The sequence below is a fragment of the Palaemon carinicauda genome, chromosome 1 (genome assembly GCF_036898095.1).
Source record: "Palaemon carinicauda isolate YSFRI2023 chromosome 1, ASM3689809v2, whole genome shotgun sequence".
NCBI classification, from domain to species: domain Eukaryota; kingdom Metazoa; phylum Arthropoda; class Malacostraca; order Decapoda; family Palaemonidae; genus Palaemon; species Palaemon carinicauda.
This window is the reverse complement of record NC_090725.1, coordinates 74,443,652-74,470,042: the sequence shown is the minus strand read 5'-3', so window position 1 is coordinate 74,470,042 and position 26,391 is coordinate 74,443,652. Positions and strand designations below refer to the sequence as shown.

Here is a 26,391-nt window from a genome sequence, read left to right as displayed (position 1 = left end):
TAAGTAATGAATAAAAAATATGAAATATTTTGGACCTGTAACAACTTTAAAATAGATCAGTTACATATAACTTATGAAACCGAGACATGTCAACCTGTTTAACAGTAAAGTATTTGCAAAAAGTTTGAATTAATCTGGGCATAGTTGGAATGAAACTTCTAGAATACTATGTAGTATTGTGCCTTATGATTTAGAAGGCAAGGCTGTTAGAATTAACTGCATACTTAATCCCACGTACCTGATGGTACAGTCTGGGAAGAGAATGAATGCAATGGATGATTTGAATGATGAAAAATCTTGTGCAACATGCATAAAGAACTAGTTAAATGACGGTGCCAGAGATTAATGTCCAGATCAGGAATGAAGATTATGTATATATGTGTCCTTTGACTGGCCAGATAGTACTACATAGGATCCTTTATTTTGGTTACGGCTCATTTTGGTTACGGCTCATTTTCCTTTTGCCTACACATATCCTGAATAGTCTGGCCTATTTCTTACATATTCTCCTCTGTCCTCTTATACTTGATAACAGTGAGATTAACAAACACTTCGTCTTTGCTCAAGGGGTTAATTATTGCAATTTAATTGCTCAGTGGCTACTTTCCTCCTGGTAAGGGTAGAAGAGATTCTTTAGCTATGACAAGCAGCTCTTCTAGGAGAAGGACACTTCAAAATCAAACCATTGTTCGCTAGTCTTGGGTAGTGCCTTAGCCTCTGTACCATGGTCTTTCACTGTTTTTGGGTTAGAGTTCTCTTGCTTGAGGGTAAACTCGGGCGCACTATTCTATCTTATTTCTCTTCCTCTTGCTTTTTTAAAGTTATTATAGTTTATATATGAAAGAAATATTTTAGTGTTGTTACTGTTCTCAAAATACTTTATTTTAATTGGTTATTTCTACTCTTGTAGTTTTCTTATTTCCTTTCCTCACTAGGCTATTTTCCCTGTTGGAGCCCTTGGGCTTATAGCATCCTGCTTTTCCAGCTAGGGTTGTAGCTTAGCAAGTAATAATAATAATAATAATAATAATAATAATAATAATAATAATAATAATAATAATAATAATAATAATAATAATAATAATAAATACATGATGAAAAGTGAAGCTTTTAAGACAGAACACAATTCACATGAAGGGGTGTAAGGGATTTCTGTCCTTCGACATCTGTTATGTCTTGCAACATCACTGTTACCATTAAATTTCAATTAACATCAACCAGGAATACTAGTTCCAATTCTAATTGGCTCTATAGTCCATTTCTTTTATCGAGGCAGATTTGCACCAACTCGCAGCGGTGCCCTTTTAGCTCGGAAAAGTTTCCTGATCGCTGATTGGTTGGACGAGATAATTCTAACCAATCAGCGATCAGGAAACTTACTCGCAGCGGTGCCCTTTTAGCTCGGAAAAGTTTCCTGATCGCTGATTGGCTAGAATTATCTCGTCCAACCAATCAGCGATCCGGAAACTTTTCCGAGCTAAAAGGGCACCGCTGCGAGTCGGTGCAAATCTGCATCGCTAAAAGAAATTGACTATAGATATCCTATTTAGGTCATATAAACTGCTAAAAGTATTGTGAATGTAACTGGTATTAAATTTTCTACTTTTCCAAGGAAAAGTATTGAGAGAGAGAGAGAGAGAGAGAGAGAGAGAGAGAGAGAGAGAGAGAGAGAGAGAGAGAGAGAGAGATTACGTGTGCTTCAGGTATTCATTCATGAAAATTTTTTACTTTTCCAAGGAAAAGTATTGAGAGAGAGAGAGAGAGAGAGAGAGAGAGAGAGAGAGAGAGAGAGAGAGAGAGAGAGAGAGAGAGAGAGAGAGAGAATTACGTGTGCTTTAGGTAACTGGTATTTATTCATGAAAATTTTCTACTTTTCCAAGGAAAAGTATTGAGAGAGAGAGAGAGAGAGAGAGAGAGAGAGAGAGAGAGAGAGAGAGAGAGAGAGAGAGAGAGATTACGTGTGCTTCAGGTATTTATTCATGAAAATTTTTTACTTTTCCAAGGAAAAGTATCGTGAGAGAGAGAGAGAGAGAGAGAGAGAGAGAGAGAGAGAGAGAGAGAGAGAGAGAGAGAGAGAGAGAATTACGTGTGCTTCAGGTAACTGGTATTTATTCATGAAAATTTTCTACTTTTCCAAGGAAAAGTATTGAGAGAGAGAGAGAGAGAGAGAGAGAGAGAGAGAGAGAGAGAGAGAGAGAGAGAGAGAGAGAGAGAGAGAGAGAGATTACGTGTGCTTCAGGTAAATGGTATTCATTCATGAAAATTTTTTACTTTTCCAAGGAAAAGTATTTAGAGAGAGAGAGAGAGAGAGAGAGAGAGAGAGAGAGAGAGAGAGAGAGAGAGAGAGAGAGAGAGATTACGTGTGCTTTCAGGTAAATGGTATTCATTCATGAAAATTTTTTACTTTTCCAAGGAAAAGTATTTAGAGAGAGAGAGAGAGAGAGAGAGAGAGAGAGAGAGAGAGAGAGAGAGAGAGAGAGAGAGAGAGAGAGAGAGATAACGTGTGCTTCAGGTAACTGGTATTTATTCATGAAAATTTTCTACTTTTCCAAGGAAAAGTATTGAGAGAGAGAGAGAGAGAGAGAGAGAGAGAGAGAGAGAGAGAGAGAGATTACGTGTGCTTCAGGTAACTGGTATTCATTCATGAAAATTTTTTACTTTTCCAAGGAAAAGTATTGAGAGAGAGAGAGAGAGAGAGAGAGAGAGAGAGAGAGAGAGAGAGAGAGAGAGAGAGAGAAAGAGAGAGATTACGTGTGGTTCAGGGAGATGCTTTGTAATAGGGCTCTTTTATTCTGTTAATGAGAAATGGGCGGAGTTGCAAGAGCTTAATGTTTGTGGACCACTCCCTTTGAATGTTATTTTTGTACAGGTCAGTGCGCGAGCTTTTAGTGTGATAAGGTAACTCATTGATGTTGATATAATGAATTAATGAATTAATTATAATAACATTGTTTTAAATAATATGATCATATTCCATCATTATTCCACCTTTAGTGAAGGTTTTTAATTCATCATCATCATCTCCTACGCCTATTGACGCAAAGGGCCTTAGTTAGATTTCGCCAGTCGTCTCTATCTTGAGCTTTTGATTTAAAACTTCGTTCATCATGTACATCACGCTTCTTAGTCCTCAGCCGTGTAGGCCTGGGTCTTCCAACTCCTTTTTTTTTTTTTTTTTTTTTTTTTTTTTTTTTTTTTAGCATCTCATATGATTTAAAAACATTAATTTTACTCTTATTCTTTGCATTTTATCACCATCGTTACTATTTTTATAATCATCATCATCATCATTTGTGTAACATGTGAACGTATTAAAGGACCCCTTACAATAATTTGAGGGAAAATCGGTGTGATACTACTTTTAGTACCTGAATTGATAAGCAACTTTGGTGCGTTGTTAATGATAAGGGTCGGAAATGTCAAATTTTAATCCAAGGTCAAGGATCTGTTTTACCCCATAAAATGATATTTCACAACATTCGGACATATTTTTCACCCCCAATAGATTTGGTGTTTTCTTTTAGAAGATATCTTTCGTTTACTGTGATTATGCTGTTCTTTATGATGTCATATTTATTTAAAATACCTAGATATAAATAAATTTCTACCTCATACTTGGGATCGAACGCTGACCCCTTCTAATGTCAGGCCAGGTCGAAACCAACCATGCCACGAGAGGCCAGTTAAAGGCCTCTCGTGGCATGGTTGGTTTCGACCTGGCCTTTCATTAGAAGGGGCCAGCGTTCGATCCCAAGTATGAGGTAGAAATTTATTTCTATTTGAACACGATGTTGCGTAGATATTTATCCATACCTATATATTTTTAGCAAGTAGACAAGGCAAGTCATGACTGTTGTTTAACTCAGTTTTCTGAATATTTCAGCGAACACAGCGTTTGCAGTGCGAGGGCATCTGTCATGATTTACGACGATGTCAATAAAAAATGGCTGCCCTCCGGCTCTTCGACAGGTCTGTCCAAAGTACATATATATCAGCATCAGCTCAACAACACCTTTAGGGTTGTTGGCCGAAAACTACAAGACCACGAGGTGAGGGAGAATCCTACGTTTCCATTCTATTCAATACTTTTAATGTTCTAATGATATGGTCTTTTTATGCTCTTAACGTTTTAAATGCATATGTTTTTATCAATACTTTTAGAACTATTATACATTTGGTTTTTCTCCTGACTTTTATAAGACTCGTGATTATAGTTTTAAATGCTTTTGTTTTTATTATTTTGAGTACTTATATTTTTATCAATACTTTTAACACTTTTATATTATGTTTAGTTTCTCTGTGTACTTGATGCTTTGGATTATCCTTAACATGGACATCAATACCCAATGTATAAATTGGAAATAAAGAATTATTATTATTATTATTATTATTATTATTATTATTATTATTATTATTATAGGCCCGGAATTATATTTTAGAGTATATATTGTGAATGTTTTTTTTTTTTTTTCATCATAACATTTTCCGGATTGTTGAATATTCTATCAGGTTATTATTAAGAAAAGATGAGTTTGGAATCTACTTTTATGAGATTGTTGTGTAGTTTTTTAAGAGCTTTTTCAATGTGTATGGCATAAAGACTTAATTTTACTTGTCATTCTCCTTTTACAGGTTCTTTTCATCTCTCACGAGAAGAAGAATATTAAACGATTGTTGTTTGTGAATGGTAGAAGAGAAATGGATCTTAATGACGAAAGTATGGAAAGGGCTTGTGTTAATTAAATAATGCCTTTGGGTGTAACTGTTGAAGATGTGAAGAAGGAGGTTGAGAGGTTGAAAGAAAGTTGAGGGTTTGCATAAATTAAATAATGCCGTTGGGTGTAACTGTTGAAGATGTAAAGAAGGAGGTTGAAGGAAAGTTGAGGGTTTGTGTAAATTGAATAATGCCTTTGGGTGTAACTGTTGAAGATGTAAAGAAGGAGGTTGAGAGGTTGAAGGAAAGTTGAGGGTTTGTGTAAATTAAATAATGCCATTGGGTGTAACTGTTGAAGATGTAAAGGAGGAGGTTGAAGGAAAGTTGAGGGTTTGTGTAAATTGAATAATGCCTTTGGGTGTAACTGTTGAAGATGTAAAGGAGGAGGTTGAGAGGTTGAAGGAAGGGTTTGTGTAAATTAGATAATGCCGTTGGGTGTAACTGTTGAAGATGTAAAGAAGGAGGTTGAGAGGTTGAAGGAAGGGTTTGTGTAAATTAGATAATGCCGTTGGGTGTAACTGTTGAAGATGTAAAGAAGGAGGTTGAGAGGTTGAAGGAAGGGTTTGTGTAAATTAGATAATGCCGTTGGGTGTAACTGTTGAAGATGTAAAGAAGGAGGTTGAGAGGTTGAAGGAAGGGTTTGTGTAAAATAAATAATGCCGTTGGGTGTAACTGTTGAAGATGTAAAGAAGGAGGTTGAGAGGTTGAAGGAAGGGTTTGTGTAAAATAAATAATGCCGTTGGGTGTAACTGTTGAAGATGTAAAGAAGGAGGTTGAGAGGTTGAAAGAAAGTTGAGGGTTTGCGTAAATTAAATAATGCCGTTGGGCGTAACTGTTGAAGATGTAAAGAAGGAGGTTGAGAGGTTGAAGGAAGGGTTTGTGTAAATTAGATAATGCCGTTGGGTGTAACTGTTGAAGATGTAAAGAAGGAGGTTGAGAGGTTGAAGGAAGAGTTTGTGTAAATTAAATAATGCCGTTGGGTGTAACTGTTGAAGATGTAAAGAAGGAGGTTGAGAGGTTGAAAGAAAGTTGAGGGTTTGCATAAATTAAATAATGCCGTTGGGTGTAACTGTTGAAGATGTAAAGAAGGAGGTTGAGAGGTTGAAAGAAAGTTGAGGGTTTGCGTAAATTAAATAATGCCGTTGGGTGTAACTGTTGAAGATGTAAAGAAGGAGGTTGAGAGGTTGAAGGAAGGGTTTGTGTAAATTAGATAATGCCGTTGGGTGTAACTGTTGAAGATGTATAGAAGGAGGTTGACAGGTTGAAGGAAGGGTTTGTGTAAATTAGATAATGCCGTTGGGTGTAACTGTTGAAGATGTAAAGAAGGAGGTTGAGAGGTTGAAGGAAGGGTTTGTGTAAATTAAATAATGCTGTTGGGTGTAACTGTTGAAGATGTAAAGAAGGAGGTTGAGAGGTTGAAAGAAAGTTGAGGGTTTGCATAAATTAAATAATGCCGTTGGGTGTAACTGTTGAAGATGTAAAGAAGGAGGTTGAGAGGTTGAAAGAAAGTTGAGGGTTTGCGTAAATTAAATAATGCCGTTGGGTGTAACTGTTGAAGATGTAAAGAAGGAGGTTGAGAGGTTGAAGGAAGGGTTTGTGTAAATTAGATAATGCCGTTGGGTGTAACTGTTGAAGATGTAAAGAAGGTGGTTGAGAGGTTGAAGGAAGGGCTTGTGTAAATTAGATAATGCCGTTGGGTGTAACTGTTGAAGATGTAAAGAAGGATGTTGAGAGGTTGAAGGAAGGGCTTGTGTAAATTAAATAATGCCGTTGGGTGTAACTGTTGAAGATGTAAAGAAGGAGGTTGAGAGGTTGAAGGAAGGGTTTGTGTAAATTAGATAATGCCGTTGGGTGTAACTGTTGAAGATGTAAAGAAGGATGTTGAGAGGTTGAAGGAAGGGCTTGTGTAAATTAAATAATGCCGTTGGGTGTAACTGTTGAAGATGTAAAGAAGGAGGTTGAGAGGTTGAAGGAAGGGCTTGTGTAAATTAGATAATGCCGTTGGGTGTAACTGTTGAAGATGTAAAGAAGGAGGTTGAGAGGTTGAAGGAAGGGCTTGTGTAAATTAGATAATGCTGTTGGGTGTAACTGTTGATGATGTAAAGAAGGAGGTTGAGAGGTTGAAGGAAGGGCTTGTGTAAATTAGATAATGCCGTTGGGTGTAACTGTTGAAGATGTAAAGAAGGAGGTTGAGAGGTTGAAGGAAAAGTTTGTGTAAATTAAATAATGCCGTTGGGTGTAACTGTTGAAGATGTAAAGAAGGAGGTAATTTTGTATACCTGCACAGCAGCTCATCAGCACCATGTCTAGTCCCCTTACACACGTTTTATCATTTGCATCTATATTGTATGTGCTCTCTCATTTCTTTCATGTAGAGCCTCTTCCATACTTGCCTAAAATCTCTTTATAGGCCAGCTTCTCCTCTTTCGTCCAAATATTCCTAAATTCTATCATTCTTTTTACAAATTTATCATCCTCCATTATTTCCACATGACCAAACCCTCTCAAAATAGTCTGATTTTTCATGTAAACGACCCATATTGCAATGGTTATCTGATCCCCTTGACATTAAGCCACTATAGTCCATTTCTTTTAGCGATGCATATTTGCACCGACTCGCAACGGTGCCCTTTTAGCTCGGAAAAGTTTCCGGATCGCTGATTGGTTAGAATTATCTCGTCCAACCAATCACCAATCAGGAAACTTTTTTGTTGTCTGATTGTTTAGAATTATCTCGTCCAACCAATCAGCGATCAGGAAACTTTTTCCGAGCTAAAAGGGCACCGCTGTGAGTCGGTGCAAATCAGCCTCGCTAAAAGAAATTGACTATAATTGATTGGGTCCCCCAGTGTGTGTGATTACAGGGATCCTTTTTTAATTTGAGGTTCAAAGTTAAGATGGCATATACATACTAGTACTTGCCAAGACTCTCAAAGAATTCTACATAGCAGAGTTGGAGATTTTGCAATTTTTTTTTTTTTGTCAGAAACATGTTTTTCACATCAAATTTGAATGGATGAAATCAATATCTAGGATATTTTAGTCTGTTATAATGTTAATTTATTATTTGTCTCTTTTTTGTACAGTTTTGAATTTTTTCGTTTAGATTTTAAAAATTTGACTATTTTAGCATCAGTGACCCCCAGTGGTTATGACACCAGACAGCCTCTAATAAACAAATCCGTCAGTCACCTAGCTAACCTTTTACTACACATTTTTTATCTCCTTATTTCTTATCCTGAAAACTTTCTTATGTAATTTATTCTGTCTCAACTTTTTCCTGTTAATCACAGTCAATAACCATATTTTAACTTCCAAAGAGAGTAGTCTGGACAACAATTCCTTCATACTTCCTGACATTTGTTTTCATAAACATCTCAAATTGCCCTTGATAAATTTTTGTATAATGTAACCTTCTTTGCTTCACCTGCTCAGTTCTTCGCCTCTTCTCTTATTCAACCATCTCTTGCTCTTCTTGCAAACAATTTAAAACACTTTTGCTAGGCTAGCCTCAACCTCATTACATCTTTCAGTTCCATAAAAAATCTCCCTTTGATATATTGTACATGTAGATATATTTCCATGAAAACCATGTATTGTAGAGATATTTTAAAAGAAGATCCATCCCCATTGGAAATACAGTCTCCCAAGACACTGCATTCATTTTTACTCTAAAACTCCATATCTTCCCACAGCATCATCTATTTCTTTACCAATTGCCCTTTGTCTAAATGGTCTGACACAACTACCTTTTCATGATCTCCAAACCGGTAAAAACATTTTCAAATTCTGTCAAAGATTGTCTCTCTCTCATTCTTTTCCAGTTCGGGCTTGTACACACTATCACAACTGTGCACCTCTTTTAAGACTCAACCTCACTGAAAGAATCCTTCAGCTAGCACTTTTGTCCTCTTTCACCTGTCCCAATTCTCTGAGAAATCACAAGCACTAAGATTTTTCATAACTCTGACCATCCTTTACATTCAGATCTCCCTGGACAATTCTATCCTGTTCGTAATACTAGGCAGGCAGTTAATTCTAATAGCCAGGCCTTCTCCATCACGAGACTCAATACTACGCAGTACTCTAGAAGTTTTATTCCAGCTGTTACCAAGTTGTGGAATGATCTTCCTAATCGGGTGGTTGAATCAGTAGAACTTCAAAAGTTCAAAGTTGGAGCAAATGCTTTTTTGTTGACCAGGCGGACATGAGTCTTTTTATAGTTTATTTATGACATATTTGTTTTTGATGTTGTTAATAGTTTATATATGACATGTCTGTTTTGACGTTGTTACTTATTTTAGAATGATTTATTGTTAATTTGTTCTCTTCATTTATTTATTTCCTTATTTCCTTTCCTCACTGGGCTATTTTACCCTGTTGGAGCCCCTGGGCTTATAGCATCTTGCTTTTCCAACTAGGGTTGTAGCTTGGATAGTAATAATAATAATAATAATCTGAACTTTGCAACTATTCCAGATCCAATCACTCTTCGTCTCTCTTATCCCTAACACATTGCCCATTCACTTTTGTATCGGTTAGAGCCAAAATATCCAGCTTTCTCTCCTTAAACAATTAAAAAATCCTATATTTCTCCTGAAGATTACTCAGTATTCTAAACATTTTATTATGTCTGACAAAATTATGTAGTGACACTTCAAAAGATCAAACTTGGTGCTAAAGGTTTTTGTGTAACAGGTTGACATGAGTGTCATTTCCTAGTTTATCCTTTACCTATTTTTTAACATTCCTGTTTATCAAGATTTTTTATTATTGATAATTTCTCATACTTTATTCTATACTTCACTTATTTTGCCATTAGGTTTGCATATTTTCCCAACTAGGGATGCAGCTTGGCGTGTAATGATGATAATAATGAATCCTCTTGTTACATTTTTGTTGTCTTGTCATTCAGGTATAGTGTATAGAATATCAAGACACATGTCTCCAGCGATTTGGTTTCTTTAACCCCATGAAAGATGGTAAGAATGTTTTTGCTTTCTAAGCATCCCACAGAAGTGAAAAAATGATTGCCATTGGCATCATGTGAAGAGGCTCATCTACTGTTTTGGGGCCATTTCCTCCCACCAAGGTACTAGGCACTTCTGTGCCTTGGGGATTTATTTTAACAACCTCAAGCCATTGATCCTTCTTATGACTAACAGGTAGCCAATTATACTACTATGTAGTAGCAGTTGTTCCAACACAGAGACTTACCTCGAAACACTTTCTTAGGAGTTACCTGGAACCTCCTCTCAAACGACCAGAGTTTTGTGTAGTTTACCCTACTCCCATTTTCTGTAATGGTAGGCCTAGCGGAAGGACACGTGCCCTGAGGGCAAACCCAAGGTAGGCCACATATGAGCTTGGGTCGTGATCTCCAGTAAGTTCTCTGGTCGCGTTGTGATATCATCTCGACGCTCCTCTTATCTCAGTGCGACCCTTGTGTCCCCGACTCGTGTACCATGTGGTTACCGCATGGCCCGTTGTGCTCTCCCTCGTGCTTAGTGCTTTTACCTTGTGCCTTGTGCTTTGACAGTATATTCCTTTGTGCTTTCCCTTGTGCTTGTTAGTCTTGTGTTCGCCGTGCAGGGGCAGAGGTGCAGTGGGTACGCTTCGGTACCAAGAATAAGAAGTTTTCCTAGAGGTCGCCCAAGAAGGCTAGCACCTCTTCGCCTTTGACGTCTCCAGGAGGAACGTCGCCAATTATACTACTGTATGTAGTAGCAGTTTTCTAAGCAATGAAACTGACCTAAAATATCGGGCTGCCATTGACTTTAGTAAATAGTCTCATCTGACAATTAGGGGCTTTTCCTCCCTTGAGAGGTTGTATGAACTTCTTGAGGGAGGATAAGCTAGGTGTTCTTCTGTCGTATGATATAGTGCAGTATGATCCCATGCCATTTGCACTGGAGGAAGCAGTTAATAGGTATTAATGCTCGCTACTGTCATTGTGGTAGTCGAAATCTGTTCAAAGACCTTATTACACATGCACATGCATGCCTACATGTTATATAATGTACACACATCTATTTACAGTAGTACCTTGGGTTATGAGTTTAATTTTTGGAGCGTGCTTGCAACCTAAAATTTTCGTACCCAAAAACAGTTTTCGCCATAGAAAATAAATGAAATTCACTCGATGCATTCCACGTGTCCATAGTTACACATACAGTATACACTCATTTTTAAAGGGTTTTTTTTTAAAGATTATTGTAAAAATTATAATCTCTAACATCAGATGTAAAAAAGAATTAAGAATTCACACTAAAATAGAAATATTGTATTGACAAATTAACTTGCACTTTACCCTTGAGCAGAGAGTCATGGTTGGCGTGAGGGAGAAAAGGAAGAGGTGGGAGTTATTGCTTAGAAGGAGAATCTCCCTTCGGGAGAACTTCTAATAAGATATCGAGAGATCTCTTTCTTGAACACCCTATTATTAACTGTATCACTTAATTTACGTTTTCTGGACAATTAGTCATAATCTTTTCACTTACCTTCAATTTTGACAAGGAACCTATTTAGAGATGACTGCTTTAGCCTTTTCTTTAAAATATCATGAAATAGAGCCATTGCGTTGTTGGTAAATAAATTTGCTGCTCAGCCTGCCAAAGCCTTATCTGGGTGATGTGTGTCCACAAAATTTTGCAGTGTTTCTGATATTTTTAACATCCTGATTTCACTTGAAGCAAGATGTTTGTCTGACTGCTCCTCCTCCTCATATGAAATATACTCCACATTCTCCTGATGCTGCTCTTCATACAACAGCATCAGTTTCTCAGCTTCAGCTGCTCACTATGTTGCTAAAGAAAGATTGTTGATGTCATCAGTGTTCACCTCCAACCCTAACTTTCCCAAGGACAATTGTATGCTCAACTGCCTCCTGCATGGGTTTGAATCCTTTAAAGTTGCATTTAGGCCACAGTTTCTTCCAACCAGAATTGAGGGTTCTGATTGTGACCCCTTGTCAGGCTTTCTCAATAATATTGAGCCAGTTGACAATATGGAAATGCTGTTTCCAAAGCTCTTGGTGGGTGAGGTAGGTCCCTTTGGTGACCCCAAAGCATTGCTTGAACATTAATTTTGTATGGAGCTTTTTGAAGTTGAAGATCATCAGCTGATCCATAGGTTGGAGTATTTGAGTGGTGTTGGATGGTAAGAACTTGATCTTAACAAATTTGAACTCTGCAATTAGGTTATCTCCAAGGCCTGGAGGATGGCCAGGAACATTGTCCATAAGTAACAAGGCTTGTATTGGGAGCTTCTAATCCAAAATGTACATTTTGATTTCAGGACCAAAAACCTCATTGGTCTATTCCACAAAGAAGAAGTGGATCGTTCAAGACTTTGTGTTTTCCCTTCACATGATACAGTATTAAATTGCCTCACTTGTACCTTGCACTTCTTGAAAGCTTGTGAATTCTCTAATTGATATAACAGGAGTGGTTTAGTCTAGCAATCCCTGCTGGCATTACTATAAAACAGTGGGATTAGATGGTCTTATGGGCTTGTGACCAGTAATTTCCCTTTCTCCTTCTGTAGTAAAGGTCCTCCTGGTCATCTTCCTCTAAAAAAGATCAGTCTTGTCGCAATTATAAACTTGCTGTGTTTTTTTTTTTGTGTGTGGTGGTGGTGGTGTACCTGGCTCGCTTTTCTCAAGGTCACCATGTAATACCTTTACTCTTTTCACAAGTAATATTTTCAGCAAACGTATCATCTGTTAATTGCTTCTCATTTATCCAGATAAGTAGTAGCTTTTTAACGTTATCAAGAACACATGGCCGATGTTTTGTCAGTGTCAGCACCCCTTTCACAGCATCTATCGATACGATATCTTTTCTTTTCTTCAGAATTGTACAAATCATGGATACTGTATTGTACTAATGTACAGTTTAGATGTATCCGCCACTCACATGCCTTGTTCATGCTTTGTGATAATTTCCTTTTCTATTTCTACGGTAATTATCTCCTTACCATCTTTTTAATCATCTTACGGGCTATTGTCACAATACTGACTGTTATCTTTACAACACAGCACAAAGTGTCTTTATAATGAACAATAACTAACACAACCAGACAGGCATCCCAACCCTGCAAAAAATAATAACAAAGACACTGACTGTTATCTTTACAACACAGCACAAAGTGTCTTTATAATGAACAATAGCTAACACAACCAGACAGGCATCCCAACCCTGCAAAACAATAATAACAAAGACACTGACATGAGATGATGGTTCTACGAGTGCTACTCAGAGAGTAGAAGAATGTGAGACTCTGAGCAAGGTTTGGGGTGTGAGCTAATGTGTGACAAAATCGGGTAAAAATCATGTGAACACTGTACGGGTGGTATATGTGCAACATATGACTGATTTCTGTACATAGCGTGGTAGTTCTTGTTAGTGCTTGTAAGCAAAATTATTTGCTCACAGACCGATGTAATGTTCGGAACCCAATTCAAAATTTTTCCCTTATATCCTATTTTGCTTGTACTCTAAGTTACCCTTAACCCAAGGTACGAGTATGTGTGTATATACTGCACAGAATATATATATATATATATATATATATATATATATATATATATATATATATATATATATATATATATATATATATAATACAGTCGGCGTTATTAGTTGTTTTGGAGTACCTGTAACCCAACCTCTCACAAAAAACATCAGTAAAAAAAAATCTATAACAACCAAAAAAATAATGAGAAACGGAAATTTTCATGGGGTACTCACCTAAAGACGATCAATAGCTGGTGTGCTTCCCCTTCCTCTTTAAAGTCTCCTTGAGGCATTTTGGTAGGGAATCTGCAAGGTTATGGAGGATGGTTTGGTCAAAATTGTCCCACACGTGTTGGATGGCTGCCTTAAGTTTTTCGAAAGAACTCGTGTCTACCTCCCGAATCTTTGCTTTAATTATTACCCAAAGGTTTTCAATGGGTGAAAGATCGGGAGAATTACCTGGCCAGTCTTTTATAAAGTTAACACTACAATCATTCAACCAGGTTATAACACTTTTGGCGGTGTGTGCTGAAAAATCGACGTGCCAGTTTTTTCAAAACTACTCTAGATGGTCATTGAGAAGTTCAAAATATTGATTGACTGTCGTATTTCTCTCTAAAAACAATAATCTTCCCAATCCCCCATAACCAAAGCAGCCCCATACCATTACATACTGGGGGAATTACGATGCTTTGCTACTTGACTGTCTGCCAACGGGTCTGTATGCGGCCCCCTCCACACCTTCCTCCCACTGGTATCAGAAACAAAGAAAGTGGCTTCGTCACCCCCACAAGACCTGCCGCCACTCATCTAAGCCACAGTCTTTGCATTTTTTTACCAAAAGCCTTCCGAGCAGCAATTTGACGAAGACTAATGTCTGGTTTCTGTGACGGTGTGACTTTTCAATACCCCAGGTCCATACTTAGACGTCTCTGTACAGTTCGACAGATACGTTCCCGAGGAGATTGGGGGTTTCAAACTTCAATTGTTTGGCTGATGTGGAGGGGACAGCGTCTATTTGGCGCTTAACTACACTTAAAGTGCGTTTCAACACCTTGCAAGGCCTCCCACACACTTTCTTGTGTGTTGGTGCTTCTAAGCACCCACCCTCGCTGAACTTCCGCTCTAGGTTTTGGATGGTTCTCAGCTGGACGCCGGTTTGTTTATGAATTTCACTTGTTTTTAAACCTAACTTATGACACTCAATGACTCTTACGATATCATCATGTGTTGTCCTAGGCCATGGCATAATTAAGATCAACACAACACACAATAACACCAAGGAAACACAAGAAAAATAACAATGGCTGGCGGACCACAAGCGTGCACAAACTGGCTTCCACAAAGTCAGGAACAACACTGATTGAGCTCTCAACCCTTCTGTGCAATAGTGAAAGAGTTAGGCTAGGTTGCCATGTAGTCAATTTCTCCCAGCCGATTTTCGCAAGGCGAAAAAGGGGAGCCCTGTGAAAAGTGACATTAGTTGTTTCGGGGGTTACAACTACGAAACAAATTATGGCGCTGACTGTATATATATATATATATATATATATATATATATATATATATATATATATATATATATATATATATATATGTATATATATATATAATTTGTATGTTGATGGAGTGGTGAGAGAGGTGAATGCTCGAGTGCTTGGACGAGGATTAAAACTGGTAGACGAGAATGACCATGAATGGGAGGTAAATCAGTTTTTGTTTGCGGATGATACTGTACTGGTTGCAGACACAGAAGAGAAGCTTGGCCGATTTGTGACAGAATTTGGAAGGGTGTGTGAGAGAAGGAAGTTGAGAGTTAATGTGGGTAAGAGTAAGGTTATGAGATGTACGAGAAGGGAAGGTGGTGCAAGGTTGAATGTCATGTTGAATGGAGAGTTACTTGAGGAGGTGGATCAGTTTAAGTACTTGGGGTCTGTTGTTGCAGCAAATGGTGGAGTGGAAGCAGATGTACGTCAGAGAGTGAATGAAGGTTGCAAAGTGTTGGGGGCAGTTAAGGGAGTAGTAAAAAATAGAGGGTTGGGCATGAATGGTAAAGAGAGTTCTATATGAGAAAGTGATTGTACCAACTGTGATGTATGGATCGGAGTTGTGGGGAATGAAAGTGATGGAGAGACAGAAATTGAATGTGCTTGAGATGAAGTGTCTAAGGAGTATGGCTGGTGTATCTCGAGTAGATAGGGTTAGGAACGAAGTGGTGAGGGTGAGAACGGGTGTAAGAAATGAGTTAGCAGCTAGAGTGGATATGAATGTGTTGAGGTGGTTTGGCCATGTTGAGAGAATGGAAAATGGCTGTCTGCTAAAGAAGGTGATGAATGCAAGAGTTGATGGGAGAAGTACGAGAGGAAGGCCAAGGTTTGGGTGGATGGATGGAGTGAAGGAAGCTCTGGGTGATAGGAGGATAGATGTGAGCAAGGCAAGAGAGCGTGCTAGAAATAGGAATGAATGGCGAGCGATTGTGACGCAGTTCCGGTAGGCCCTGCTGCTGCCTCCTATGCCTTAGATGACCGCGGAGGTAGCAGCAGTAGGGGATTCAGCATTATGACGCTTCATCTGTGATGGATAATGTGGGAGGGTGGGCTGTGACACCCTAGCAGTACCAGCTGAACTCGGTTGAGTCCCTTGTTAGGCTGGGAGGAACGTAGAGTAGAGGTCCCCTTTTTGTTTTTGTTTCTTTGTTGATGTCGGCTACCCCCCCAAAATTGGTTGAAGTGCCTTGGTATATGTACTGTATGTATGTATGTATGTATATATATATATATATATATATATATATATATATATATATATATATATGTGTGTGTGTGTGTGTGTGTGTATATATATATAATATATATATGTATATATGATATATATATATATATATATATATATATATATATATATATATATATATATATATATATATATATATATATATATGTGTGTGTGTGTGTGTGTGTGTGTGTGTGTGTGTGTGTGTGTGTGTGTGTGTGTGTGTGAAATAGAGAGATGTTTCATTTCTATTAAAAAGTAACTATAATTTGCAATTTGGTGTTCCTAGCACCCCTCCCCCATTTTGAATAGTAATTACAACTCATACATTTGTTGTCCCTGAAATCAGTTTCCCTTTTATTCAATCTTTTGTTGCTATTTTGTTTATACTATTCTTTTATTTTAATACAGTATCTGCTTCACAATCCAAGTCTTTGTCATTGTTAAATGTAGGCTGGCTTTTTGACCTTCCAACCCATTACAACACAGCACTCCTACCATCCATCTTACATAAGGCAAATACATATACTGTACACTAGTTTTACTTTTATTTTTACTCTTGTGTTCCTTCTTTTCTAGTCACCGTGGCCTAGTTTTGCTTGTATTTATTTTCTCTCAAATCTTCTCCATTTCATCCTCCCATTTAATGAATGTGTGTCCAAGTCTTCATCCATTGACATTTCTTCTTTAACATAATTTTATTTGTGGGTTATATTCATATATTTTTGTATAGGCAAGTAAAACCTGTGTTTTAAATACATTTTTCTTATTCGTACTTGATGCAAAAGCTAAAAAGATGAAATTTTACACTTTACATAATATTTATTTTTATTTTTGCAGGTTGTAATAAACTGTGCCATATTAAAAGGATTAAAATATAACCAAGCAACCGTAACTTTTCATCAGTGGAGGGACAATCGCCAAGTTTACGGCTTAAATTTCTCTAGTAAAGATGATGCAGATGCCTTTGCACATGCCATGCTACAAGCCTTGGAGGTGAGTTATTTTGTAAACGAGAATTTCTTTTAGTATATTAGTCAAAGGAAAACGGCTTTAGTGAAACTCATCTCACACAAGACAATATTGTTGTTCCTTTATACTGTATGTGAAAGTTTTAATAAACGCTGAACAATAGATAGACTTCTTTCAGAACCCCATTAAAAGTTTGGATAATATACAAGTTCAGGATTAAATATGCAGTCTTCGGCAACGAAAATTTCATACTGTATAGATTGTTTTTCACATAATATGAACTCATTGAAGTAACTTTGTTTCAGTTTTCTTTTAAAGAATGTTCCTAAAGGGTCTCTTCCATCTTTTTTACAACGTTCTATTTATGAACTAGTTTTTGGATGACACTCATATTTACTTTTTTTTTTTTTTTGCAATAGAAAATTTTACCGTTTTATGGGTAGTAGAATCCTAATTTTATAGTTATTCTGTATTAGTTTTATGTTCCTTATATTGGGTTAATTCACTGTATAGAATAGAAAATGGAATATGATCTCATGTATATTTTGAGGCATACATATGAAGAAAACATTCTCTTTGTTAAAAGGATGATTAATGATACAGATTGTGTCCAACAAACAGGTGCTCAATAATGGAGGAAATGCTCGCCAGATTCCTCCTCCTCCTCCTCCTCATGCAACTCCCCCAGCACAGCAGATGGCAGCAATCCAGCAGCAGCAGCAGCAGCAGCAACAGCAGCAGCAACAGCAGCAGCCGCCACCGCAGCCACCGCACCAGCCGCAGCACCAGCCGCCACCCCAGCCACCAGCTATGATGACGCAGCCATCGCAGCCGCACTACCACAACCAACATTACAACGACGAGGATATGGGGTACAGGTATGCTGATCCCCATCTCTACAACAACCACTACGAGAAAACCTACGACAGGACCTACGACAACTTCCACCATTATCATGACACACGGTAAAGTAAAGACACTGATGCCATACATCCTGCCCGGGCTGTTGATGCTCTCTCTTGGTGCACGGGCGAGGGACCACTACTACCGCTACTCCTCTACTGATGCTGCGTTGATGCTGACTCACAGCTGTTTTCACTAACGGAAGGGGATAGGGTGGCTGTTCCATCGCCTCTGTATATGCTTCTCTGCTGTTTTGGTTGGCCATCTTATGTGTTTTGAAATCATTCAGAAAACATGTATACTGTATTTCATTTTAAACTATCCAGAGGTCATGATACTGTTTATATATTTTTGTCAAAAACTTTATTTTATTAATGAAATATTTACTTATCAAAGGCAGCATATACAGTGCTGATGGATAGCATTTGTGCACCTTGACCCTTCATTTCTCCGTCATGCGATAATGTGTAGTCGAATCCTCCTACGGTATTGCTAGAGTACTAGTTGGTTTCTAGGCTCCTCTGGCAATTGCTGGAAGTGGTATTCTGTTATTTAGAAAATTTAGTTTGTTTCCTTGATTTGCCATAGTGAAGTTGAATGTGCAGTATTATGATATAGCGCTGATATATTAGCTACATGCTTTTTGACATTAGGGTAGCTTGATACACTACAGATTTTTTATTGTAGATATTACATTATACATATTATGTATTGGATTGTGTGAAGCATGCTCATTTTTGTGATGATGGATATTTTTTTGATGATAACTATAGTTTTGTTGGGAATATTTTCTACATACAGTATATTAGTATTTTACGAGTCCTAGATTTTCATTAGGTTGATGATATCATTTACAATGCTTGTTTCAGGACTATGACGCGTGAAGATGTGGCTGTTATGCAGGAGCGTTGTATGGCAGGCCAACAAAATATGGGAGCTCCTCCACCACCACCACCACCGGGTCACCATCGTACAAATTCTGCACCTAATGCTCCACCCCCAGCGCCACCTGCCCCACCAGTTGGTGGTCCCCCTCCTCCTCTTCCATCGGGTGGACCACCACCACTACCTTTATCAGGTCCACCTATACCAGCCGCTCCTCCTATGGGAGGACCTCCAGCTCCACCAGCTCCTCCTATGGGGGGACCACCAGCCCTGCCTTGTGGTGGCCCTCCTCCACCTCCAGCACCACCAGCACCTCCTGGTGCAGCTGCTCCTCCCCCACCACCTCCACCACCAGGAGGACTTGCTAGATCACAGTCCTCTTCAGATGAACCATCTGGAAATAGTGGTCTAGCAGCTGCTTTAGCAGGTGCAAAATTACGTAAAACGCGTGCCCCTGATAGTGAAAGCACTGGTTCAAGCAGCTCAGGAGGAAGCATTGGCCGAGGTTCTGGGGAGAGACCAGGCTTAGGAGGTATGATGTCTATGATGGATGAGATGGCTGCCACGCTAGCACGCCGAAGGGCTAAAAACAAGGATCCTCCATCATCGCCGACTCAGTCCCAGGTCTGTGAATTAAACTTGTGTTTTATTAGTTAGCTATTTTCCCAACAAACTCAAATTAGTCAAGAGCTAGCCAGATTGAGTATGAGATCCAAATTACTCTTGCAGCCCATATTACAGTATTTATATTTCTAACAATATTCATTACAACTGAGAAGTAATATTGGAAACCATAGTAATTTGTAAAGTACAATTAACATAAAGTTCTTTTGATTAGTCAATATAACTCATATTTAAAGATACCTTGACCTTTTTAAGGCATTGAAATTAGATTTGTCAATGAGCCTGCGTAAAGCCATATGTGAAAAAGTTTTTCCTTTTCAGTCATTGAATGTCAAATCTCTTTAATAGATAATTTGACTTTCATGAAAATCTATCCATAATAATCAGTTTACAAGATATTGACTATGCATTGTGAAATAAATTTTTTATCAAGAGACTTCTGGTCTTTGCTGTGCTAAGAAGTTTTATTCAAGTTGGAATATTCATGGGCATATTTTATTAAATGTAATGTAGAAAATATTTTTAGTTATGTTTATAACTATTGAAATGGTTTAGCTTTTAATAGATCATGGAATAATGTATATGCAAAATGCAACTGAGAAGTTGACCACAAAATTTAAAGTATTACAATATGTTTCCAAGTTATTTCAGGTAGTCAGTATTGTTTAAGTAATGATAATAGATTTTAATTACACTAGCTGCCTTCTGGTAAAACTCGTGGGTGTAAAATTCTCCAAACATTAAAACTTTTATAGAAGTTATGCTGTATTTTTCTTTAAGGTCTTAGGTGAGTGATGGGTAGTCCTTATCAAGTCAATTCAGCTGTTGCACACAAATGCAATTTATGAATCTTGGTTTGTGATTGTATTAACACTGCCATTCCTAAGATCAATAGGCTTTATATCTTTGTAACAGTTGCTACCCCTATGTCAGCCGTCTTTAAATTGCACTGACAATTTTAATGCATATTATTCCCAAAGTTCCTTACTACATTACATGCAGAAGATAATGATAGAAGAATTCAATGGGCCACCAAAGATAAATACACTGTAGGCCCCATTTCATTGATTTTTGTGTAACAAAAATTGCTATAGAAATATTTTCAATAACATAGCTCTTGACTCTAAAGTACATTTTTTCAATTACATTAAGTAACAGTATGAATATTTATCAAAATTTTGTTCAGTAACATTTACTTTGTATTAAAAAATTAATCCATCAGGCCACCTGAGTGAGATTTAAGAACTTCAGTATTTTTTAAGTACAGTAATGAACTATGATCAAAATATTTGTGTATTCTTTTAAACAAAATTTTTTTCCCCCAAGGAACCACCAAAATCATCGCAAAAGAGCCCAGGTAACAGTTCTAGCAATGGCAAATCTGGCCCAGAATCTCCCAAGCCTCCAAGAAAAAGGTTCGGTTCCACATCTGATGACGGTGCCCCCAAAGTAAATGGTATTGGTGAATCAGGAGGAGGAGGTGCATCAGCAGGAGATTTAGATAGATTAAAAGATGAAATAATGGATGAAATAAGGAAGGAACTAGATAAAATAAAACAAGAAATTATTGATGGTAAGTTAGTTTTGTTCTTTACTTATAATTACAAAATTACATGAAATTACATTAACCCTTTTACCCCCAAAGGACGTACTGGTACGTTTCACAAAAGCTATCTCTTTACCCCCCATGGACGTACCGGTACGTCCTTGCAAAAAAATGCTATAAAATTTTTTTTTTCATATTTTTGATATTTTTTGAGAAAATTCAGGCATTTTCCAAGAGAATGAGACCAACCTGACCTCTCTATGACAAAAATTAAGGCTGTTAGAGTAATTTTAAAAAAATATACAGCAAAATGTGCTGGGAAAAAATAACCCCCTAGGGGTTAGGGGTTGGAAATTTCCAAATAGCCTGGGGGTAAAAGGGTTAATATCTCATTGTTCCGACACAGAGACTTACCTTGAAACACTTTATAGGAGATTACTGGTAACTCCTCTCCGACGACCAGATTTTTACGTAGTTTCCCCCTACTTCCATGTTCTATACTGTCCTGAATAACGGGAAATAACATGACCTGGGGGCATTGCCCAGGCAGGTCGCCCGTCTTTGAGAAGCTCTCCCCAGTAAGTTTTCTGGTCGGTTCGTGAACACACGTGCTTCACGAAGCTCCTCATACTCCGTGCGATTCCCTTTGTGTTTGGTTCCACGTGCTTCCCACGTGATCGGGATCTCTTAGTGTGTGTTTAGTGCTTTCACTACGTGCTTTTGATTTCGCTCCCTTGTGCTTTCCTAGTGTTTTAGTGCTTTTCCTTTGTGGCTTGCTTGTGTCTACGGCCCTTTGTGTTGCGTTATGGAACACGTTCGCCGTTGTCCTGGGCCTAGGGCTGGTAGATCATGCGGGGCTTTTCTGTCTAAGCCCGAGGTTGACCCGCATACGTTGTGTACCTCGTGTAGGGGTAGAGCTTGTTCGCCGTCGGATAAGTGTTCAGAATGTGCCGATTGGCCCGAGGTCAAGTTGATAAAATTCCGTACCAAAAAGAAGAAGGCATCGAAGAAGTCCCCTAGGAAGACTAGCGTTTCTTCCCCTGCGACTTCAGCAGGAGAAGGGTCAGGTAGGGTACATCCGCCTTCCCCTACCCAAAGTAAGGGGCGAGGTAAGTCCAAGGAGAACATGCAGTTGGCTCCTCTTTCCCAAGAGAGGGAATTTGTGGGCGGTCCTTCGTTGGCCAAGGCAAGTCAGGCGGCCGTAAGTGAGTGTAGTGGGGGTCCGGGGGACGTGGCTCTCTCTCATAAGGGCCACGTCTCGTCGAGGGACCCCATGTGGTCTAATAGTGTCCCTTTTTCTTCGTCAGGTTCCTGGGTGGAAGTTCCAGGGTCATCAGCGACGAGTGGTGGCGTCGGCAGAGAGGAGTCCCCGCAAGAAGATCCATTGGCTTGGGACGTGCCGAGGACTCCGATGAGGTCCCCACTGGACATGGAGGAAGGCCTTGGCGGGGCCTTCCCCGGTTTGGCGGGCCCGTCGGGATGGTTGCCGCCGAAGACTTCGCTACAGGAGAGTCTCCCCATTCCTTCTCCGTCAGGGGTACGGCGTAGCCCCAAGAAAACGCAGTCACGTGCTAGGTCACGATACGGAGGTCAGTCTTTCTCGTCAGGACGTGACTCTTCGGATTCGTCAAGCAGTGAACGGAGGAGACGACAGAGGAGGAAACGAGATCGGTCGGTGCGGAGGAACTCCCCTTTGCGGTCTCCCACAAGATCTCGGGACAGGGTGAGTCCCAGTTCCCCTCCTCCCAAAAGCAGGAGAACAACTCCCCCAGTAGGGACGTGGAAACGAGGTCGGTCTGTGCGGAGGAACTCCCCTTCGCGGTCTCCCACAGGATCTCGGGACAGGATGAGTCCCCGTTCCCCTACATCCAAAAGCAGGAGAACAACCCCCCCAGTAGGGACGCGGAAACGAGGTCGGTCTGTGCGGAGGAACTCCCCTTCGCGGTCTCCCACAGGATCTCGGGACAGGATGAGGCCCCGTTCCCCTACACCCAAAAGCAGGAGACCAGTCTCTCCGAAAGGGACGTGGGTGTTTGTCCCAGAGAACAATTTTAAAGTCTGTTCCAAACCTATTGGTTCGACACATGAGCGGGCAGGAGACAGTCCCCCTAGAAGAACTTCCACGTGCCGCGTCAGGGAGTCACCAGATGAGCGACGGGCTACATCTTGCAGGCCTAAGACCCGTCCTGGAGACGTTTATCCCGCCCAGCGCAGGGGGCCGTCGTCTAGGCCGGGCAGCCTCGACAGGTCTCCCCATCGAGACCCCAGAAGGGGAAGGACACCTCCGTCGATCTATCTCACGGAGGACACCGTTTCACCGAAAAAGGCCACGAAGAGGAGAGGTACAGCGGACGTCGAAGATAAAGGGAACCGTGGACCCCGCCATCACGGCAGAGACCGAGATCACGATTCGCCCCGTCGGTCGGAAGGAGGGGAGGGCGAGTCGGCGGTGACGGAGGACTCAGCGTACAGGAGAGTCCTTGCCTTAATTAGGGGTTATAACAACCTTATAGAACCCGCCACTCAAGAGGAAGAACCCTGGACTTCAGGCCTGAACAAGTTCATAGCGGTCCCCGCCCAGAAAAAGTCCTCTCTCTCTCTCCCTGAGGCCAGTAACGTGGGGATTGGAAAGACCCACATTGATAAGGTCATATCCCGCAATAGCGACTCCTGCAGGGCTCACAGCTCAGCAAAGCTCCTACAGGGTTTGAAGTCGCAGTCGAAATACTACTCTTTAGAAAATAGGCCAACCGGTGCGTGCAAGACCGAGGAAACCATAGACATCCTGTGCCAGGGCATCTCCGACGGGAGGGCATCGGCAGCATCTACCTTCTTCTCCCCTTCCGAGTCGGCAATGATGGAGGAGATGTCCAAGGACTTAGTTAATGTGGCCTCCTGGCTGGATTGGTGGGCCACCACCCTAGTAGGCACCCAGATTCCTACAGACTCCATGGAACCTGCAAAACGGGAGGCTCTGAATGAGTTGCTGGGGTCAGGTAGCCGCGCCCTTAAATTCCTGACCTTTCAGTCTTTGGCTCTCTCCGCAAATTGGATTCTCCGGAGAAGAGACGCCCTAGTCAAGAACCTTCCCATTAAGATTCCTGACAGGGAAGCTAAAGCCTTGAAGACCTGCTCCGTCTGGGGGGAGCAGCTTATTCCGACGAAGAAGGCGGAAGAGGTCGTGGAGAAGTTGGCCAAAAAGAGGGAGCTACCTACCCTGAAGCCACAGGCGGCACGCCGTCCCATCTTCAGGAGGCCAGTGACAGAAGCACCCATGGCCGCGCGTACCACACCAACTCAAGGAAGGAGGGAACCCTCGTCAGGACAGTGGTCTTCCTCTGTGGTTCCCCCCCGAAGAGGTTCATCTTCTAACCCCCCAACGTATAGGTCTTCTTTCTACTCCTCCAGGAGGGGGAGAACAGGCCGTTCTTCCCGTAGGAGATAAGATGGGAGGCCCCCCTCCCCTGCCCAAGCCTCAGGTAGGGGGATGCCTCAGACTCACTTGGCAAGCATGGAAGCTCCACGGAGCAGATCCGTGGACAGTTGCAGTACTAAAGGAGGGCTACAGGATCCCCTTCATGGAAGAGACACCCCCCCTAGTTCCAGCAACGCAGGCAGACTGGTTGGTGCCCAAGGACCTGGCGAAGAGGGCAGCGTTGGACGAAGAAGTCAAGACGTTGTTGCAGAAGGGAGCTTTAGAAACAGTGACATTCCCGGGTCCGGGTTTCTACAGCCGCCTGTTCCTAGTGGAAAAAGCGACAGGAGGGTGGAGACCTGTAATAGACCTGTCAGCCCTCAACAGGTTTCTCAGGAAGGTGACCTTCAAAATGGACACTCCAAGAACGGTCATGGCGTCCTTGAGAGAGGGCGACTTTATGATTTCTATAGACCTCAAGGACGCCTACTTCCAAGTGCCCATTCATCCGTCGAGCAGGAAGTTTCTCCGGGTCAAGTGGGGTACCCAGGTGTTACAATTCAAGGCCCTATGCTTCGGTCTTTCAACAGCCCCCCAGGTATTCACGAGGGTCTTTACGACGGTCTCCATATGGGCCCACGAACGGGGCATTCGACTCATCAGGTACCTGGACGACTGGTTACTCCTTTCATCCTCAAAGGAAGACTTGAAACAACAGGGCGAAGATCTTCTTCAATTGTGCAAGACCCTGGGCATCGTGGTCAACTTGGAGAAATCACAGCTAACCCCATCCAACAGGAGGACGTACCTTGGAATGGTCCTGGATTCGTTACAGGTCAAGGCATTCCCAACCACGGAAAGGCTGGACAACCTGGATCGAGTGCTCCGGCCCTTCCTTCTGGGTCGCCCCAGAAGAGCGCAGGATTGGCAAAGGTTGGTAGGGCACCTGGTGTCCCTAGAGAAGCTGGTACCTCACGGGAGACAGAACTTAAGGGTGGTTCAATGGAACCTGAAAGAACATTGGAACCAGAAAAGTTCCCCGGACATTGTGGTCCCTCTCCTTCAGGAGTCCAGGAAGGCCTTGGAATGGTGGCAGGATCGGTCGAACACCCTAAGGGGGATGCCACTGTCCTCCCAACCTCCGGAGGTTCTTCTCTTCACGGACGCATCGAAGGACGGGTGGGGAGCCCATCTCCGGGAAAAGACAGCAAAGGGGGCGTGGTCAGAGGGGGAGAAATCCCTACACATAAATATCCTGGAAATGAGAGCGGTCCAAGAAGCCTGCAACCACTTCGAGGAGGACATGAGAGGGCATTCGGTGGCCCTAATGTCAGACAATGCAACGGTGGTGGCTTACGTGAAAAAGGAGGGGGGACTGAGATCAAAAGAGTTGTGCGAACTAGCCCTTCAAATCCTAAAATGGGCGGAACAGAAGGACGTCATCCTGACGGCAAGGTTCATTCCAGGGAAGAACAACGTCCTAGCAGACGGCCTCAGCAGAGTGGGGCAAGTGGTAGCAACAGAATGGTCCCTACACCCACAAGTGGCAAGCTACATTATACGGATGTGGGGATCTCCAGTAATGGATCTGTTTGCAACAAGGTTGAACGCGCAACTCCCCGTATTTTGTTCTCCCGTCCCAGATCCGAAGGCGGCAATGGAAGACGCTTTTCAGCACAAGTGGGACGGACTGGACGTGTACGCCTTTCCCCCCTTCTCCCTGATAAGGCAGGTCCTCAACAGAGTAAGAGCAGCAACCAACCTAAGGATGACTTTGGTAGCGCCTTGGTGGCCGGAGAGAGAATGGTTCGCGGACCTAAGGAACCTCACCGTCCTACCTCCTTGGCCTCTACCCGGCAGGTCAGACCTATTAAAACAACCTCACTTTCAGCGGTTTCACAGAAACCCGCAAGCCCTTCGTCTTCACGTCTGGAGATTATCCAGCGGCTCCTGAAGAAGCAAGGGTACTCCGGCAAGACAGCCAGGAGGATGTCGCTATACCTGAGGAAATCATCCACAGCCGTCTACCAGTCTAAGTGGGCGG

The 26,391-nt window shown here is 41.1% G+C and overlaps 1 protein-coding gene across 5 annotated transcripts in view; it reads left to right on the top strand.

The window, feature by feature from the left end:
- The window catches only part of ena (enabled), a 422,486-nt gene that overhangs the window by 381,887 nt on the left and 14,208 nt on the right, over positions 1-26,391 (top strand). For 4 of the 5 annotated variants that reach the window (XM_068382156.1, XM_068382152.1, XM_068382154.1 and 1 more), the window contains 5 exons: positions 3,884-4,049; positions 16,843-16,998; positions 17,596-17,939; positions 18,747-19,386; positions 20,713-20,959. In XM_068382156.1, the coding sequence (XP_068238257.1) occupies positions 3,884-4,049; positions 16,843-16,998; positions 17,596-17,939; positions 18,747-19,386; positions 20,713-20,959 (1,553 nt within the window). The remainder of the gene's footprint in view (positions 1-3,883; positions 4,050-16,842; positions 16,999-17,595; positions 17,940-18,746; positions 19,387-20,712; positions 20,960-26,391) is intronic. The other variant, XM_068382157.1, reaches the window with a different exon arrangement.